The sequence below is a fragment of the Lonchura striata genome, chromosome 5, assembly GCF_046129695.1.
Source record: "Lonchura striata isolate bLonStr1 chromosome 5, bLonStr1.mat, whole genome shotgun sequence".
In the NCBI taxonomy this organism is placed as follows: domain Eukaryota; kingdom Metazoa; phylum Chordata; class Aves; order Passeriformes; family Estrildidae; genus Lonchura; species Lonchura striata.
The window spans coordinates 45,503,028-45,522,480 of record NC_134607.1 but is presented as its reverse complement, the minus strand read 5'-3'; the positions used below and the strand labels follow the sequence as shown (position 1 = coordinate 45,522,480).

Below are 19,453 nucleotides of genomic sequence, written 5' to 3'. Positions count from 1 at the left end.
CATTGCCGTGAACTTTGAACATTTCTGTTTTATTTCACAGGTGGTGTCATCTCTAAAAGTGAAAATAATGTTCTTTCAGCTCGCATTATTATATCTTACAAAAATATTAAATGTGTTAACTCCACCATGAACTTAAGTGTATGCAGTAGCTGTCAGTGGAGATACTTAAGCTGGTCAAACCCACAACAGCATAAACAGCACCTCCCAAGCTGTGGACAACACACAACTCATTTCTAGGACCATTATATATATTAAATAATATAAAAGTAGAAGTTGATTTGCAGATAATGTCAGTCTTTTTTCCATTTTTTCCTTTGGAGAATATTTCTGAGCATAATTTAATATAATTGCAGAAAAAAATTCTGAATTTATTTGATTTGCTTGTAAAAGAATCATATTACAAAATCTCAGCCGAATAATGTACAGTTGTATAAGATCAATGTCTACAAGAGTACAAGATGTCCAAAAAAGCATGAAATCAGAACAGGGGGGAAAACCCAATTATAACAACAAAAACCCACTTAAAAGGAAGTTAATAATATTGTCAAAAAGAACAATTCAGATTCAGAAGACAAAGAATAAAGGTGAAGAGCAAAGCATATAGATAAGAAAAATAAAAGAAAAAAAGAAAAGAAAAGAAAGAAGAAAAGAAAAGAAAAGAAAAGAAAAGAAAAGAAAAGAAAAGAAAAGAAAAGAAAAGAAAAGAAAAGAAAAGAAAAGAAAAGAAAGAAAAGAAAAGAAAAGAAAAGAAAAGAAAAGAAAAGAAAAGAAAAGAAAAGAAAAGAAAAGAAAAGAAAAGAAAAGAAAAGAAAAGAAAAGAAGAAAAGAAAAAGAACAAATCATTTGTAAAGAATCTTGACCTGGAGCGACTCCTCTGAATGTGTTTTTCCCACTCACTCATTGCTGAGAGACCCATGTACCCACAGGGATGTATTTGACAGGTTCAATAATGTCCTTGGAGACTTTGTGCAGCGTGAATTTTTTTTCTGATTTATAGAAATAAGTAAAACATAGCATCTGATTTCTACTTAAGAAACAATGCCAGTGAGGAACAATGTTATTTTTTCTTGTAAAGAAAAAGAGTATTATTTTCTAAAATTCTCCATGTTGAAGCAGAATTGTCTGCAAATGTAATTTTCCCCCAGGATAAGCAGTTCTGAATTCTTTGCCACTTTGCATTATGGTTTTCATTCACCCATGGCAATGCTGAATACTATTCCCATGCAATCAAGAGAGATCCCCTTCCTGAGAAGCCGCATCCTGGACGTCTGCTGAGAACAGCAAGCACGCTGCTCTACCATTCACTGACCCCTTGCTATTGTTGTTTCTACTTTCAGGAGCAAAGGCAATGTTCCAGCTCCAAATGAGAGGCCCTAACCCTCTAAGAGAGGGTAAACCAGTGGCTTATAAATGTAATAAAGTGCCAGTTACAAAAGACAAAACCTCCCTTCTGCAGAAGTCTGCTTACCAGATGTATGCTATAACAGTATTAAGAATGAAAACATTAAAAAAAACAAAAAAACCCCAAAAAAACAAAAACAAAAACCAACCAAACAAACAAACAAAAAAACCCACAAAAACACACACAAAAAAACCCCAAAAAACCACAAGACACAGAAATTCTCATTTTAAACACATATTGGCAGACCAGGGAAATTCCAGAGGAAGGCAGAACTGGTTAAAATTTAAAAAATAAAAATGGGACCCATACAATCATCAACTACCTAGAATATTACCAGTCATTGGCAAATCTTGTTTAAACAGTCATGCCACTGTTTTCAAACACAGAAGCAGGCAGGTTCAAGAACAGACCTACAGGGCTGTATTTACTTCATGGGACATATAAAGAATGGAACTTGGCACCAGAATAACTTGCTGCTGTGTGGTACAACAGGAGATGGGGACAACAGTGGCACTGTAGGCTTCCTCAGAATCTGCTCAGGGTGGGAGAGAAGTGCAAGAGAGATCTTGCAGTGTGCTGACTGTGGGCCACAGCAGAAATAGCAAAAGGGAAGTTTTCATTTACTGGCTGATAAGCCAGCAGATTTTCCAAGAGCTTCTATAAAGGAATGGGAACATAGGAAGGAAGCATGGGTGCCAAAAGGGTTCCTCAGGGACATCCCAAAACCTACCAGTTTCAGTGTTACTGAGCTTCAGCTAAACAGTGAGGAGAGGATAGAAATGAGCTGCTGTGAGCAAAATGGACCTGTTTTGCATCATGGAAAGCTTACTTAATCACCTATACATCTTCATCCAAATCATCATCTGTGTAACAGCAACCAGCCTGTCCACAGACGTACTCTTTGGCAATGGTAATTGCCTGTTGCATGCAGGCTTGCACAGCCTTCTGTACACACAAACGCCCTGATACACCCATCTTCACCATGGCACTCACACCTTCAGCTGTGGGGAGGAGCAGATGATGACAAAAAAAAAAAAAAAAAAAAAAAAGTAATGACACAAAATAAAGACTAGTAATTAAATGAAGCATTCAAATGTTATGTGTGCCAGTCAACAAATTCTAATGGAAAAATAGGTCTCATCAGAGAAACCTAAGATGACATTACAGTCTTTGGCTGTTCAAAAGTAAGGCCATAGCTGTACTAATTTTTTCAGGAGCTTGACTTAGTACCCACATGCTAACAATGGGGAAAAAAATATTTTTTTGATGCAATGAAAGACAAATATATTGCATCAAGAACTGGATGAGCAGTTCAGAGTAGTGAGACAGTTGTCTTTGAAAACTGATGTTTCCTTTAGGGCCTTTTGGGTTTCCTAAATGGCCTGTAAAGTAAATATAAGATCAATGCTAATCAAAGTTGAAGCAATATGGCACTGTCAGTGTGATAAATAATGACAAGAATGGGGTGTTCAGCAAAAACTGTATAAAAAGCTGCTATCTGAAAATTAAAAGCAGAAACATTATAAAGAATACAAAAGTGTTACCTCATCGCTAGTGTAACAAATAAGACAGTCAAAACCTAGCAGGTATCTAAGTATATGAATGTAGTAAAAAGGCAGAGGTAATTCCTGGATATGAAATAAGGAAGTAATGAAGAATTTTTTAATCTCAGTGCATGGCTCTGATAAAACTTGTACTGGAATTTGGCATACAGTTTTAAAATAGGGCAGAGAAAAGGAAAAGGCTCACTTTGGTCAGCTCACCAGTGCTGTTGCAGGAACAGGCACAAGGAAAGAACTAATAGCAGGAATCTAAAGCCAGACACATTCAGATTCAAAATGAAACACAAGTTTTTAATGACCAATACCAAGTGAAGCAAATAATTCCTTATTTTCTGACAGCTTTGCTTGAGGGGTGCTGGGTAGCCTAGTGACATGAGTTTGACCAGATACAGATTGCATTTCAGGCAGTCCCCAGGCCCAGTTCACAGGAGACTGACTATCTCTACCAGCTCTCACATCTAATAATTTTAAATAATTTTATTTTTTTCAATATTGTGTTCATCATATCTACTGCTGAAAAAAGACAGAATTATTAATGGCCCAAATGAGAACCACATCTCACTAAAATGTAGGGCCTTCAACTAAGACTTCTAAAATTTAAAAGGAAATTTGTACTCTAAACATATACTTCATGGGAATGAATGGAGAAATCCCAGGACTACACTGTATGGTTTGAATTGAAGCAATTTATCCTAAAGTAGCCTTTAAAACAAGGAAAAAGATTTAATAAACCATTTTTAACATTATCATTCAACTCCTACCATTGATATAAAATACATTGCTGTGGTCTTAAAATACATATGCATTTGCAGACACTTTCCTTTGTGAAGGGTTCCATAAAGTGTTTTGCTCAGCAGACACTCACGATGAGCAGGTAAACAAACCAGCAACAAGTTACATTGTCAAATATCACTCTTGCTCAGTCCTACATTTTAAAATATTGTGTAAAGGACAAGTGACTGGACACCAGGATGATCATGTAAACTCTTAAAGCAAGTGCTTTCCTTTCTGTGACTGAACAAATTGAATTGAATCAGCTAGCCTATTATTTTATTCATAATTTCTCCCTTAGAAGTTTCTAATTAAAGCCAGTGCTTCTTTTAATTGCACTAAGTAACCCAGTTGCAAGAAAGTCACACAGACAAAATGCAAAGAAGACTTTATCAAGGTCAAGTGCATATTACTTTCAGCAGAATGCTTTCCCTAAAACCAACATCTCCTTTCTGCTTTGACCAATTAAATATTTTATGTTAAAAGGTTTGTATTTTGTTGTTAGAAATGGAGAGCTGTAGTAATAGAAATATTGGTCACACTTTCTGTAGAGAAAATGCTTACGAATGTATGACTCCTGCCCCCATGCCTGAAGCAGGTGATGCCTCAGGGCATTGTGAGAGGTTGAGGGAATTACATGTGTCTTTTCAATTCTTCAGGAAAAAAGGAATCTTCTGCACCATCAGGAGATTCTGAATATGAATCGTTCTGTAGGGTCTGATTAGATTAGGATTCTATGTTTAAAAACTATGTTGTAACAAGCAGCAGCAATGATGTGCTTCTGGTAAAAGCCTCCTGTGAGTGAGAGCAGTATACCAAGTTGCATTGTACTCCTGAATGGGCTGTCTGCCAGCATGGGGTTCCTTTTCTGCTTTTCAGCTTTCCTGTCTGAAAAAAAAACTGGGAATGTATTATAAAAAATTGCTTTCATTAGAGATAGGAAAGAAAAAGGTAAGGCATGTAAGTTTAACATCTAGATTACATTCTTATTTCAGGTGAGTTCTGTAACCAAATGAGACATTTGTTAATCTATTCTAATCTGTTAACCTATTTGAATGTAAGTGGTGTATTACTCGAATCTGCAGTGAGAATGTGAGAATATTTTTGTTCATTTAACTTCAAACTCTAAAGAACAATAAATTATATTACACTTCCTTTTTGTCTTGTGATAAGGGATTTGGGCACTTTTTATTGTTTGGTTGGCAATGGATGCTTTTTTTTTCTGGCATAGATTTGTACAAGCTAAATCCACTGCAGACATTCCACCAAGTGCACTGTCAGATGCTGACACCCATGTCTTTGTTTTCTTATGGCACCTACCAAAGGACAGTTTCCAGAATTCAGAGGTGCGTAACACTCATGCTTCTCATCCCAATGCATCATGAATCAGCAGAGTTCAGCCCAGTGAACTTCTTCATTTTAAATTATATTAGGATGAGAGACTTAATGGAATGAGATGATGCACATCTGTTGGGAGCACCATAACCAAGACATTTGGCAGTTTAAGGCAGACTGAGACTGCTACTCCTTTGAGGGACCATTTGATCATAGCAGCTTTTGACAGTGGAATGAATTCAGGACTTAGGAAGTCAACAAGTGAAATAATGAAATACCAGGCAAACAAGTAATAGTGACAATAGTGAGAAAAAGAGTAGGATGATAGAAGTCATTGCTTTTCTAGTACTGGGCTGATCTCTGCATAAGCCAGCACAGCAAGAGCCCTTTACCAAGAAACATCACAACACAGTCACATGATTTTTTTATGAGGTCTTTCTATCTTCCCAGCTTCGCAGCTAGGGCTGCACCTGCAAAGACCTTATAAAAATAGTAACTGAAGATACTAAAGGGTATTAACAAATGAGCACCAGAAAACTTCTTACTGCTTTCTACTGATGTTTCTTCTAATTGCGGAATGCATTGTTTTTTCAAACCACTGTTGTCCTCACTAATGGTGTGGGTTTGAACCTCCAAGAACAATTTGGGCAGTGATCGCATTACAGTATTTAATTCTGCTTTATGCTTGTTTGAACATAGCCACAAAAAAGCAGCCACCAGACAAGAGAGGTACAAACAAGTTATGCAAGGCTTCACAGGCGACTCAGCAGGTCCAGTCAGGTAGCTCCCTGCAAACAGGCAGCTGTTTCCATACTGGTGCTGTTCTCCTTTCCTCAGCATGGGTCAGGCTGGTTCTTCCACATTTCAGTTAATCCAGTCTTCACTTCTTGACTCTCACCCGGATTAGCAAACACTTGTCCTTGCTCTAAAATGGCAAATCCCAGAACAGCATAGAGCAAGCAATGCTGCTTGTTGGTCTGCTACAGGAGGAGACATCTGTTATGAAGATATTTTCAAAGTGACACAGTGTATGACACTTACTTCATACCATCAGTCAGTCACAAAATGTTTCCTGATAGGAAATCATAATGGTGATCATCTACTTTCCTATGCATCCACCTTTTTCTGTTTCAAGGAAAACTCTGACATACAAGGATGTGGTAGAGTGCCCATCATCAAAGGTATTCAAAATGTGATTGGACAGATTGGTTATTGCTAGATAATCTCACCAAAGATCCCCTTCCCACAAAATGATCCACAGATGATCTCTCAAAAGTCCCTTCCAACCTGGGCTGTTCTGTGATTCTATGACTTAATAAGTGGTTGTAGTGGGAAGATATTAAAAAAACTGACTTTGTGACATGAATGTTGTAGAAAAGCTACTAAATATTCCTGGTGGAATTTCTTCACTTGGAATTAAGTTTTACAGACATGGGAGTACCCAAGTACAAGCTGCTATTTTCTCAGTAGCTTTGTTTCCACATTTCTGTATTCATCCTCATTTGGTATTGGTATTAATATTTACTGAGGGTGGCTGCAGGCTTGGGAGTGCTGCAGGGATCCACATTAGTCTGAGTGAATTCATGTACCTTCTCTGATTTATGCATTACAACAGGCCCACAATTGTATCCCAGAGCTGCACCTTATCCCCCAACAGAAGAAGTATTTAAATTAAAAACTATTATCCAGTTATAGCAAGAGCCAGAAGCACACCTGCATACCTACAAAGCTTTAAGGGAATAAATTTCCTGTAAAACAGGTTAACTCCTGCTTGAAGAAAAGTGACTTAGTAGCAATTTAAAATGTTAGATAATGAAATATAAAGAAAAGGCTGCACGGGGACCAAAGTACTGCTGAAGAAATGCAGGGAAAACAAATCCTACTTACAAATCTGAGATGCCCAGTCCTAACAGATTGCAATATGAATAGTGCCCAAGTTGGTTCTGTAAAATACCAACAAAATTTCATGACATTTCAGCCCTTTACTGTCAGACGAAGTCAATCTGCAGAATCAGCTTGTCCTTAATATCCAAAACAGGTGGTATACCCCTTTTGGTTTTTACACTACTTTATTTTGCTGTCCCAGGAAACTGTGTAATGATGGACCCAAAACAATCTGCAGCTGTAACAATAAAACAGAAATCTAAAAAACAGATACTGGTGGTTCTGATACCGGTATACTTCAACAATCACAGCACCAAGTCTGGGTGAGACCTAGCTAAAGATTTCTTGCATGCAAATATGTCAAAATTTTACTTAAACATCTATCACATCCACCAATCAAGCCAAGCACAAGAACCTGTAAATCACAATTGTAACCACTTCATTTAAAAAGTTTTTGAGTGTATTGCTGTGAAAATATTGATGCCACTTAATTATTAATGCAAAATCAGTGCAAATTTATAAACAAATTCATTAACAAATGCAAATTTATTAACTGCAGTAACCTATCTTGCAATTTTAAATTTATCAGCTTCCTGTTTTTTCTCTTTTCTCCCTTTTTCTTTTTACTTCCTGCATTTTTTGTCTCTCCAAGTAGCACTTGGACACAGGCTATTCATTTGCTGCCTTGTGAGCCCAGAAACTGCTTCTAGTGACCCACACTAAGTTACAGGCAGTTTGTCACATCCAGCAATTTCTTCCCTGTATCCCCTACTCTCACCTCCACCTTCTCATAAAGTTTGTCAGTTTACAACTACTGAGTAGTTAAACGTAACAATATTTGCCTAAGCTATACTCAGTACACCTGAAGTTAATGAAGTAAACCCTGTCCTTTTCAGAGTTTAAGTGTGCTCAGATCTTTGTGTATACTGGAAACTTAGGAGCAGTTTCAAAAGCAACTCAAGTGTCATAACTAAGATATGACAAAAAAAAATCAAAAATAACAGCCTTTGAAGATGCTAACTACAGGATTTCAGTCAGATCACATTTGTTCATATGATCACAGATCAAAGCATTTCATGCTGCTATGAATATGAAATGAGATGTCATCTCACTATGGTAAGCTGGTTTTCAAATGAACTCATAAAAAATAGTGAAAAAGCTGACCATGTCCACTTCAGTGATTGAAAGTACATTTCACTTCAGGAAACGAAAGAATATAAGAATAAGGCATTCAACTGGTGAAAAAAAAAAGTATCTTACAAAAATTTTATCTTGCTCAATTCCAGAAACCACAACAGTATTAATAAGCAGCATAAGTCCAAACAGTACATTAAATTTCCAAGTGTTTATTGTTAAAGTTTAAGTGCATATATTACTTCCATAATTTTGTGCCCTTCCACAGGAACAGACATAGAGCAGCTACACAATTTGTTCTATTCAGAAAACTTTGAAATCTCATCTTTAAATCGAATAATACAGTGAAGTAGTTCCAGAGATGAATTTCAGATCTATATAGTCTAGATTTTAAAAGAGTAAACTCAGTATGGAAGGTGTTAAAGTTTTTAATATTCCCATAAAAGGTGATAAAATAAAAAAGTCAATTGAATTAAGATAGGCAATATACACAAGACACTTGTAAGAAAACCCCAGATGTTCAATACAAAATATTCACCTATCTTGAACAAGAAAAGAAAAAAACTTTTCATAAGTTAAAAGTATGGGCCCACACTTCTGACTATCAGCGCTGAGAGGTTATTATGAGGGTATCTCTAAAGTTTAAATACAATCTGTACTGACTACATTACTTCTGCAACTTTTATAAATGAATGATGGAAGACAGCATTACCTAACACAGGAACCTGAGCATTGAAAATTAAATTTCTACTTTTAAATGGTTTAGATGTGCAACTTCCCCCATTTGCTACAAGGATAACATCTGTAGCTTCTTTGGCTGAAGCTATCATCTCTAAATAGAAGCCCCAAACAAAATGGGAAACACTTCCACTGTTGAGAGATAACCAAAGAGTATAGTTTGATTAGAATGCCAAACACTAAGGAAAAATTCTATGCTCATAGAAAAAAAACATTATCTTTCTAAAGAGATGATTGTGAATCCACAACTGTCATATTTAATTTTAATGTATTTGATAAATACCACAGTATTGACAAATCTTCCTAAATATCATTAGTTTTGAAATAAAGATGTCAAAAAAAAAAAAAAATTTATTATTCTTACTGGTACAGCTTAAAGTTTCTACTTTAAATTTAGATTTTTGCTTCAAATGTTACGTTTGGATCATTTTTATCAAACCTATTCTCAGGGAACTGGAGCTAGTACCAGGATAGAGAATAGGCAACAAGGCTGAATTCTTTCTTCTCATCCAAATACTTCCAAAATACGTTACAAACGGTAGATAATGGGAAATACCAGAATTCACCCACATCACCCACGTTACCATTGCCTATATAAAGCTGCAGTGTTTTTTTGTCTAACTTGGATAATAGCCACAAGGCTCCATCACACTGATTGATGTGGATTAGACTTCTATTCCCAGCTTCCTGCCCTTCCAGATGCTGGAAACTGGAGAGAAGAGACATCAACACTTCAGCTCCATAAATGGAGGACAAATTCATCAAGTGCTTCACCTCACCTGGCAATGATCTACATCCACCTGAGGAGCAGCAAGAGCTTTATTGACAAAGCACCTTCCTGAGAGATGCCAATTGCCACATGAAGTTTACAGCCTTAACAAGTTGAGATGGAAAGTCCTTTAGCTCTGTGAATGTTTCAGATCCATCTCTTACAGAGAGTTCAACTGGAACTCTTTGAAGTCTCTGAGAAAGACTGAACATAAATGATTCACATGCAGAAAACCTTAAACCATTTCAACCCCTTGGCCAGAAAAACCATGCTGTGCCTGGAAGCATCAGAGCAATGATTACAGAAGAAAAAAGATTTACAGCATTGTTGTCTAATATAGGTTTTCCAGATATGTGCTTGGAGTCTTTTGTTTGGTGGTTAACAACCATGCCAATTGTCTGGTCAAAACCTGGAAAAAGATAAAAACTTCATTTTACAAAGTCAACCAAGATGAAGAGAAACTTAGTAACCTAGTATATACACCTTAAATTTATTTTGTTATAACAGTGTTAAATCTCTGTAAGAAGACATCATCAGACTAAACTAAATTACAGTCAGTTTAATTTGGTATTTTCAAAAAATGGAGTATAAATGTAATATTTTACATTAGATGTTACTTCTTTTGCGAAGTCATACTTCTGTCAAATCTCTCTTTATGTAGTTTCATAGCAAAGAAAGGAATGAAACAAGCTAAATCAGAAGAGGAAGAAGCTGTTTGAAGAGTCACTCTAAAGCAACGGATGCCGTTTTAAACAGAAAGAACTTATTAACAGCATGTTTAAGAAGGTGTATTTGTTTTAAAAGGAAAATTGTGGAAACATTATTATTTAATCTGACAGAAAACAAGCTCTTTACAAAGGCTGAATTTATAAATTCTATTTACACAGCAATTTTATAGCACCAGCAGCAGGAGTTTTTCTGTAGTACTTAGGTAATTTCTTGCTCTGGCTCTGTATTATCAACACTTTAATATTGTCCTTCATTAGCTATTACTGTACAGACACCATTATCTTATGTTTTGTCCAGCTGCACCATTCCTGATAAAAGCACACCAATCTAGAATACTTGATCTTAACTTGCACTGTAGTGAAGTGTAACTGGTTATGTGCAGATGCACTCATTGAAGGTTGCAACATTCCAAATGCAATCAGTATATTTTATATTAATTTTTTTCTAAATATATGCCTCAATTGTACATAAAGTGTATATTCCAAGCATGAACAAGTAGGCAAAGTAACAGTCCTTCCATTAGCTTTGTTATTTACAGACTATGTATAAACTGATAACATGGGCAAATCTGAATCTTATTCTGCACAGCTATTCAAAGTTTTAATTAATAACTGTGCAGGCAGGGGTGGATTTTTTTTTCAGAAACAGTGGGTATCACAGGCTATTAGATACACCACATAAAGGAATATAATCAAAAGGAAACACATTGGCAAAAAGGATTAGCAGCATACTGTTTTAAAAAATGAGACACAATTCTTTATTCCCCCTGCCATATTTAATGTTTTTCAAGATGCTGCAGAAACTAGAATATTCCTTCTGAGTCCACAATGAAAAGGGAAAAAAAAAGTGGGCTGAAGGAGAGACACAAATGAGCAGCACAGTTTTGCCTGTATCACATCACATATATACCACAGCACATAAGTGTACAACATAATATACATACTCCAGCAATGCTTTTGCATTTGTAAAAGAAACTGTGGAATTTGCATACTGTTCCTGCTGCAGCTAAAAAGGTAAGTTGCTGAGCATGGAAAAAATATATGAAATGAAAAAGAAATAGATGCTGATAAATGCAGGCATGCATTAGCTAGGTTTACTCCATTCTCTTAATGCATCTGCCTCATTAGAAGCTTGAAACATTTTCTGAGTGCTTGAGTGTTTCTTGCTCAGGACAGAAATATCTAAAAATTTATCAAATAGTTAAACACTCCTTTGTATTTTGATCTTCAATGGAATTACAAAGAATAGAGCATAAAAATACTGTATAGCCAAATCCAGAGCATCACCAACAGTTTGTGGATCTCATTGTAATAGCAGACCAAAAGGACTTGTGTCTCTGAGGCAGTTCATCAGCACATTTACACCTTGATTTCCAGTTAATAAGTATACCAACAATGAAACCTGGAAACTTAAGTTCTCTCTGTAAACAAGCTGGTAAACACAACAGTGTCAGATATGGTTTCTCAACAATTTTGAAACATAGGATAAGTTTACAGCTTAACCTAAAGGTTGTCTGTAGTTTTGTCCATAGACAATGATCCTTCAGGGCAATGAGTAAATACTGAAATAATTTAAAACCAGCCAGTCAACAATTAAAAAAAAATGCATATTGTCTTTTTATTTAAAAACACAGCTAGTTTGTGATAAGCTTAACTTATAGGAACAGTGCTCTGTATTATAAAGCTTCTACAGGAAGCAGTGAAAAAACCTGTATTGTTCACTTTTTCTTACTTAATTCCTACTTTTGAGCCTATTGCTAAGACTTCAAAGTTAGGAATGGAGCTTCTGCAGTGACAACTTAATCCAAATAAATGGATAAAATTAAACTGACATTTTTTCTTATAAAATGTTACTATAATTAGACATATAGAAATGGAGAGAGCAGCAATTGCTTCTTCCAAGGTAACTTGGTGGGTGTCTCTGTCTCTTTCAGTCATCAAAAAGACAATAAGCTACAATAAATAAATCAAAGTGGAAAAGGGCCAACTGCCCTTGCTCCTTTTCATTACTATGTCCATTACTTTTGCTCCCTTTGTCCTTGATGCTGCTATTTCTGTAATCTTTCCATTTAAAAATCATATCCTCAGCCTTTCTTCAAGTTCAAGTCAAATTTTAGGTTACATTGGGAGAAAGGGGAAAAAAAAAGAAAAAAAGAAGGCTCTTACCGCTGTATTGCATCGTAGCTCCCAAATATGAGTCAACAATTGATCCCAGTAGGCCAGCTGCTGCAGCAAACACTATAATGGGCCATTGTGGAGCAGATATTTCCAGATCAGTCACGAAAATGAGTTGAGTTATAAAGTAGGCTATACCTACTGTCATGCCTCCAAGCAAACTTGAGAGCAGGCCCACTAAAGTAACTGCTCCATTAGTACCTAAACCAAATAAAGTGTAGCTGATTTACAAACTGGTTTTAAAAGACTTGTATTAATTAAAATGTTTTACATGAAATCCAAACTGTCCATAGTGATCTTCTCCCCTTACATCTACAGCAGCTTTTTACAATTCCCATTATGTTGTTGAGCAGCTTCACCTGTACCATTACTGCCTGTTACTACTCCATTCCTGTCTCTAGGGCTAGTTCTCTAGAAATACTCACCAGCATTAAATTAAATAAAACTAGACAGCACACACTTCTCAATATCACCTAGTATTTGTCTGCTCTTGGTGGTGGTGGGGTAATAAAATAAGAGATTTACTCAAGAAAAACAGACTTTGAGATGTGCACATTAAAGCAATGCCCTCCTTCAGAAGTAGTATACTAAGACATGTTTCACCAACACATTTAAAAATAAAATTACCAAATCCACAGAGATGATAGCTCATTGAATACAAATCTGAATATGCATATAAAGAAAAAAATAATTCCCATGCATTTAACTCCTACCCAACAAGATCTATACCTCTGATCAATTTGCCAGCAAGACTCAGAAAAGGCATATTGCTTTAAAGCAGCAATGACATCCACCATGGAGACTATGTTTGACAGACAGGAAGTTCACTTAATTCCCCCTTGGCAGGATATTAAAGGAAATTAGTGATTTGGTTATGAAGTAAATTTTCTGTACTGTCTCTATTGAATATATATGTATTCTACTGATTAAAACAATGCCTGAAAAATACAAGCTGATAACTTGTATTCTTCATACTAGCAGTATAAACTCTTTGACTCTTGTCAGAGATTAGACGTGACAGCATTCAGAATTATTTTAGCTCTGTGGTTACTATGCTCGTGCATCTCATCAACAAGATGCAGAAAAACACAGTTGACTATATTCCATTTCAGAGAATGCATTCCTGGTAACCTTTTCTAATCCCATATTTCTGTTATTTATTTTTCTATGTCATGCTTTGAACTTTTCAAGTTAGATGCATAATTCAAAACAGATTAACAAAATATTAAGAAGATGTAGAAGAGGTGACATCTTACCTACTGGAACCTGTTCCCAGGTTGTTATCAATCTTGGTTTGCTTTTACTTATAACACTACCAATCTCTGAAGCCCATGTATCACCAGCAGAGCATGCCAAAGCTCCCAAAAGGGATAAGCACATCCATGATGCTGTGTATTCCTTTGAAAAGTCAATAGGAATTTCACCTGGTCCATTTTCTATCATATATAAGAGAGCCAGCTCAGTAGGAACACCACCATTACAGAATACCTGAACCCAATTCCTCTGGCCACCTGAAGTATAGAAACTGAATTTTAGTAATTTCAGGAAACAGCATGAGGCAAAAGCAAAATAACACATATATAAAGTTAAATTTAAAAAGACACACATTCAAAACAGAAACTTTATGGCAATTTGTTTAACAAAACAGAAGCAAAAGCAAAGTGGCCTGCTAATATTCACAGGGATAGAGTCGAGGGAAGCCTCAACAGTGTTCCCTATTCTAGATATTTTATCTCATCTGACCCTTTGAAGGGAACAAGAAACATGCAGTATTTATTCTCTACAAGGGATCTAAAAGAATTAAAGTATTTTGGCTTACCTTCTTTGTATTCTGAATCTATTTTCTTCTTTATATCTTTTTTCCACTTAGTAAGTTTTGAAGAAGTAACAAAAAATACAAACAAAGAAGAGAAGAAACTATAATTTGCAACTGTAAGGATAAATCCAACCACCAGTCCTATAAAGAAAAAATAAATATATAAAGTTCCTTCATGTAACTATGGTTGTTTTGTAAAGCAATTAAGTATTTCAAATTTTCTGAATATGAAAAGTATCTTCCTGATAAACCTAACACAATAATGCAGTAAGAGATTCTATTGACAATTGTTAATTTTATTGTAACTGCTGAAGCATGTGGTTTTTAAGACCTTTTGCCATAAAACAGTTATACTGTTTAAAAATAAAAGAGAAGCAATAAAACCCTCAGAATCTAAAGAATATAAAATTGAAATTCAAGTACTCTGCCTGAAGAATATTATTATTTTTATAAGGACTAGATATATACCTGTGGCTGTGCCTCTATCAGCAAGTTTATCATCAGTTTAGGTATCAAATCCCACATCCAAGGTCTCCAAGATAACCTCTAAAACCCTCCTCCATATCTTAGCAGATGTTACTTCTCTATTCTTTTCTTTTTTAGTTTATGACTTTTATTACACCCCTTTATTTCTGTAATTTTTTAAAGTATTTTATCTTCTTCATGCAATTCATTTTTATGTCCCCTTTCAGGGGAGGCCTAATATCACTGCTCACGAGATTACAATTCTAAAGGACTGAAAGAAAAATGGTTGCATTTAAGAGCAAATGCCAGTATAAACTGGCTAGCAGAGCTGTTAAGAGTTTGGAACATAAAAGCCAAAATATTTTTGTCAGTGTAGAAAATGCTTCCCTTAACTCTCATAGACTGAAGATTTCCAAAATGGGTGACATGGGAAGGAAGGATTTGAGGTCCTGATTTACTTCACTGAACATCAATTCAGACAATATCACAAGACAAGGGTGAATCACCTCACCAAGAAACACTGCATCAGATTTCAATAAACACTATTATACACTATGCTGGGCTTTTTATCATGTAGTCTAGAAAAACTTTTCAGGAACAATCATTTGTTCTTAGTGAAGTATGGATCTAATTTTCATTTTTGCCAGGCCAAAAAAATGCCTGGCATTTCTTTGTTTCTCTGTGAATCTTTCTATATGATAAACCAAACCATGTGATTTAACTGCATACTGTACTGAAGTATGAAGAATCTTCCAGGTTTACGTAACTATAATAGTATTAATAAAATCAATTATGAACAGTAGCACAGGGTTAACTTGACTGTTTAAATAAGCATGAGAAAAAAAAAACCCAGTATGAATCTGGGGTATGTATGCTTACATTCATACTTTATTATAACAGAACTAGGTAAAGCCTTAAACAGCAGTTTACTAAACATTTAGCTTAAGTCTCAGAAAAAAACATACCTCCTAATGCACCACTGTGATCAAGACTCTTCTTCTTAAAACCCTGTGTAGCAATAATTAGTGGAACCAAGACTGAAAAAAGCCAGCGCCATGGAGAAATGGGTCGCAAAGTACCTGATAAATCAATTAACAGGGTTACAGAGGATCCTCATAAAGCCTTTATATCTTCATGTCTGAAAAGTTTTTATTTCCTGATATATACTTAAATTTTGATCTTTAATAGAGATTAAAACTTTTCATCCTTCACAAGAAAGATAATCATATGGACAGAAGGACAATATATCTGCAATTATCTACTTAATTTTTCTATTCAGCTATCGAAAGAAAATATATTTCATGAACTGAAATTAATTACCAAAAAATAGCAAAATGTGACAAGAAAAATATGGTAATATTTTCCATTCTAAAAGGGATTTATGAATTTCGAAAGCTAACATCTGAATTTACTGTTGACAAAATTCCACTACCAAAATAAGCCAAGCAAGACAGTCTGCTAGGTGAAAGTAGTGTGACCACTTTATGAAACATCAGCCCTTTCAGTTCTTCTGACCTAAAGCTCTATAAAATATACTTTAAGCTGATGAATATCTCAGTAATATTTGTAGTGGCAGTTTTAGTTTGAAAAACCCACATACTTCTAAAAGCTAAAGCCAATAGTTAATGTAGGTTTTGAAAGAAAAAAAAAATTAAAATCTTGAGAAATTATTAATTACATCTGCTATACAAATACATCACAAATCTTGCATTAAAGTAAGTCCTGATCTTATAAAAAAAAATTTTACAGAGACACATAGGCTTGTCCTGCTGGAAAGATAAACATGATGGTTTTCAACAAGAACTTTTGTGCCATCAGTATCCCAACCTCTGCACGAACACTGACTCCCTGGTGCAAAGCAGGACACAGTGAAACACTTACTGCAATGTAATGATTCACAAGAAAAAATTCTCTTCTGTGTACTGAAAAGCCCCAAAGCCATAGTAGGTGAGCAAGAGGGGGTCTTGCAGCCCAGGGCTGAGTCAGAAATTCAAAAGACAAGCACCAGCTGTGTATGAAGAGCCCTCCAGTGCTGTAGCCTGGTATTGCCTATCACAAACCAAGGCAGCTCTGGGTGCAAACTTGAGTGTAAGCAGTACTGGAACACAAAGGGGTTCCTTTTGTTTGGCTAACAAACAGAATTTGCATCTCTTCAAGGTAATTTTTAAACTAAACTTTTTGGATTTTCTTGTAGGAGGGAAAAGTATTTGTATTAACTTACTACTAAGTAAGACCAAGCTAGGATCTATAATAAAACAATGAATGAGTTCTTCGACATTCTGGCTTCATTAACATCCGGCCCACTGTTTGGTGCTTAAGAATTATTATAAACTGTAAATTAATAAAAGTTTGTTTTTGTAGTATTTTATATTTATATTACAGACTGTGAATTTCACCACTTTTATGGGCTGAACCATTTTAAGCCCATTAACTCCTGTATGCTTCATTCACCTCCTTGAAAAGCCAAGGTCTTTCAGTCTCAGGCAAATGAACAGCAGAAGTTTTATGTCCTTCTTCCATAACCATTCCCAACAAAAAGACAGATTTGTCTGCAGTCTTCTTTCTATCAGGCCCTATCCTGATTTAGCTGGTACCAGGTCTCTCCACACTATACTGTAAATTCCCACTCACGTAAGAAAACAGGGACCTGAATATCCTAATTGTCAGAAAAGCTATACCTTTAGAGAGCAGACACACATAAATGAAGTTGCATGTTTAAATCCCACTTGGGTAGCTACAAATAAAAGCTGATTGTGAAGCCTGCTTCTGCATACCTTCTACACATCTGGCATCTCACTACAACCCAAAGCAGAAGTATGCAGACAACACAGATTTAATGCTGTACCAGAACTAACCCACCCTAAATCACTGAAAAACACTGAGCAGAGACATGCAACTGCCTTTACAAAAATCAGCTTATACTGGTGGGTATTTATTATAGCTTCTTCTGGATGCAGGGTGTTAATACACAGTTGAAGGTGTTCAATTGCAATACTGCAATGACACTGGAGCTCTTCCAGCATCAGACTAGCTGGGGTCTGAATGATAAGTCTTATTCCAGGGGACTAAAGTTGGAAAAGCAATTAAATTCTTCTAGGCATAAACTGATACTGCAGGCAGTATTAGCTGCTTTTGCACACTGCTGTAAGAATGGTCCTAGAGCCAAAAAGAGAGACTACAGAGAGGACTTGTGTCCCTGCAACTGCACACAATTAAGTCACAGCCAGCCTGAGCTGCCCGAGCAGAACACTGAGCTGACAGTACATACTTCAGCCAGCCACTCCATGCATACATCTCCATCTTCTTATACCATTTTCCATTTCTCTGTTCCTCAACTAAGGAAGCCCTCCTGCACGACCTGTTCTGCATGTTGCAGATGTTGCTGATTCCTAAAACAGTTTTGAAAGCTGGCACATTCCTCCCATGCTGTCACGTACTTCACCTAATATAGAAAGGCCTCTGTCAACTCAGTCTTTCTTTTCACTTCTTAATTTTTATTTGCTTTCTTTAAGAGAAAGAAATCATAAAGGACACCAGCATTTTAAATTGTACATGATCCCTGGGCAGAGCTGCAAGTAAGTGGATGTCAGCATCTTCTAAACCACTATCGCCTACTGGAAGAGGTGGGGTTATCACCTAAACCACTATCGCCTACTTGAAGAGGTGGGGTTATCAGCTCTACTGACTAAGGAAGGGGCTGTGCACACCCCTGTTCCTATTTTTGTCTCCTGCCTAGAGGGGCCGGAGGGGAGGATTCGCCCATGTCCGTGCCATGCCAGCCTCTCCCCGGCCTTTGGACTTACCGTAGTACGTACTTGCAGTCATGGACACGATCCAGAACGCCAGCGAAATACAGATGAGCAAGTTCAGGATGACCATATTCGCCATCATTTTGAGGTATTCTCTGAAGAAATCCTCCTGGTTATAGGACATGGGAAGCAAGAAGGACAACACCTGATGGGAAAACACAAGGCGCAGGGCATCAGCGACACCGCCACCACCTCCTTCTCCTCCTCTTTCTCCTCCCGCCCGGCCGGAGCCGCGGCCGGGCCCGGCCCGCACCGCCCCCGGGGCACTGCCGGGAGGCACCGAGGCGCTCATGGAGAGGCTGCAGCGGCCGCCCCGGCCGGCAGACGCCGGGCTGCGCTGCGCGGCGCCGGGCGGCCGGAGGCGCTCGCACCGCCCGGGCCCGGCACCGACCTGCTCGGCGGGGCCGCGGGCGCCGCCACCATCCCGCCCCGCGGCCTCCCCGCGCATGCTCCGCCCGCAGCCGCGCCGGCCCGCCCGCGCCTGCGCTGCAGCGAGGGGGCGCTGCGGCTGCGGGCGGGCCCCGCCTTGCGCAGCTCCCGCTGCCCTGGGACGGGCACGGGGTCGCGCCCCTCCGACAGACGCCGCGAGTGGAGATGCAGTTTGCGAAATAAAACCAGGAACGACACGCCTGTCAAAGGCATGAAGTCTGTGGAATAATTAGTGAAACCAATGAGTACCTGGATGAGTGTTGAAACTTGTCGGAGCACTTCGAAGTTCATTAACAGCAGAAGAAAGAGACTTGAAACGTTTCCTAAAGTTGACTTGGGATGAAAACATGCCAAACCTGCCTGGTGGCTTTTCCTGGGGCACGTCAGAATGACTCCCAAAACACTCGAGTTGTAAATAAGCTGACATTACCTTATA

At 37.3% G+C, this 19,453-nt stretch overlaps 1 protein-coding gene across 2 annotated transcripts; it reads right to left on the bottom strand.

Annotated features, from left to right (window-relative positions):
• Positions 1–8,280: 8,280 nt before the first annotated feature.
• TMEM19 (transmembrane protein 19) lies at positions 8,281–19,037 on the bottom strand. 2 transcript variants are annotated; one of them, XM_021528973.3, is made up of 7 exons: positions 18,980–19,037; positions 18,583–18,733; positions 15,745–15,858; positions 14,318–14,455; positions 13,755–14,009; positions 12,490–12,699; positions 8,281–10,004 (listed from the first exon to the last, which is right to left on the bottom strand). In XM_021528973.3, exons 1-7 carry the CDS (start codon positions 19,034–19,036, stop codon positions 9,841–9,843), a joined length of 1,089 nt encoding a protein of 362 aa, XP_021384648.1. In that variant the 5' UTR covers position 19,037; the 3' UTR covers positions 8,281–9,840. The 2 variants fall into 2 exon arrangements, with proteins under 2 accessions (XP_021384648.1, XP_021384647.2); XM_021528972.2 differs by lacking the exon at positions 18,980–19,037 and having other exon boundaries at positions 18,583–18,903.
• Between the last annotated feature and the right edge of the window lie 416 nt (positions 19,038–19,453).

What these genes read in the sequence shown, in the direction of transcription:
- TMEM19 (XM_021528972.2), bottom strand. Translation starts at nt 18,880, where the DNA reads ATGAGCGCCTCGGTGCCTCCCGGCAGTGCCCCGGGGGCGGTGCGGGCC. An exon ending in GACTGCAAGTACGTACTACG is followed by an intron (nt 15,859 to 18,582) that starts GTAAGTCCAAAG and finishes TTGATTTATCAG; the next exon opens with GTACTTTGCGACCCATTTCT. An exon ending in CTGGGAACAGGTTCCAGTAG is followed by an intron (nt 12,700 to 13,754) that starts GTAAGATGTCAC and finishes TATTTGGTTTAG; the next exon opens with GTACTAATGGAGCAGTTACT.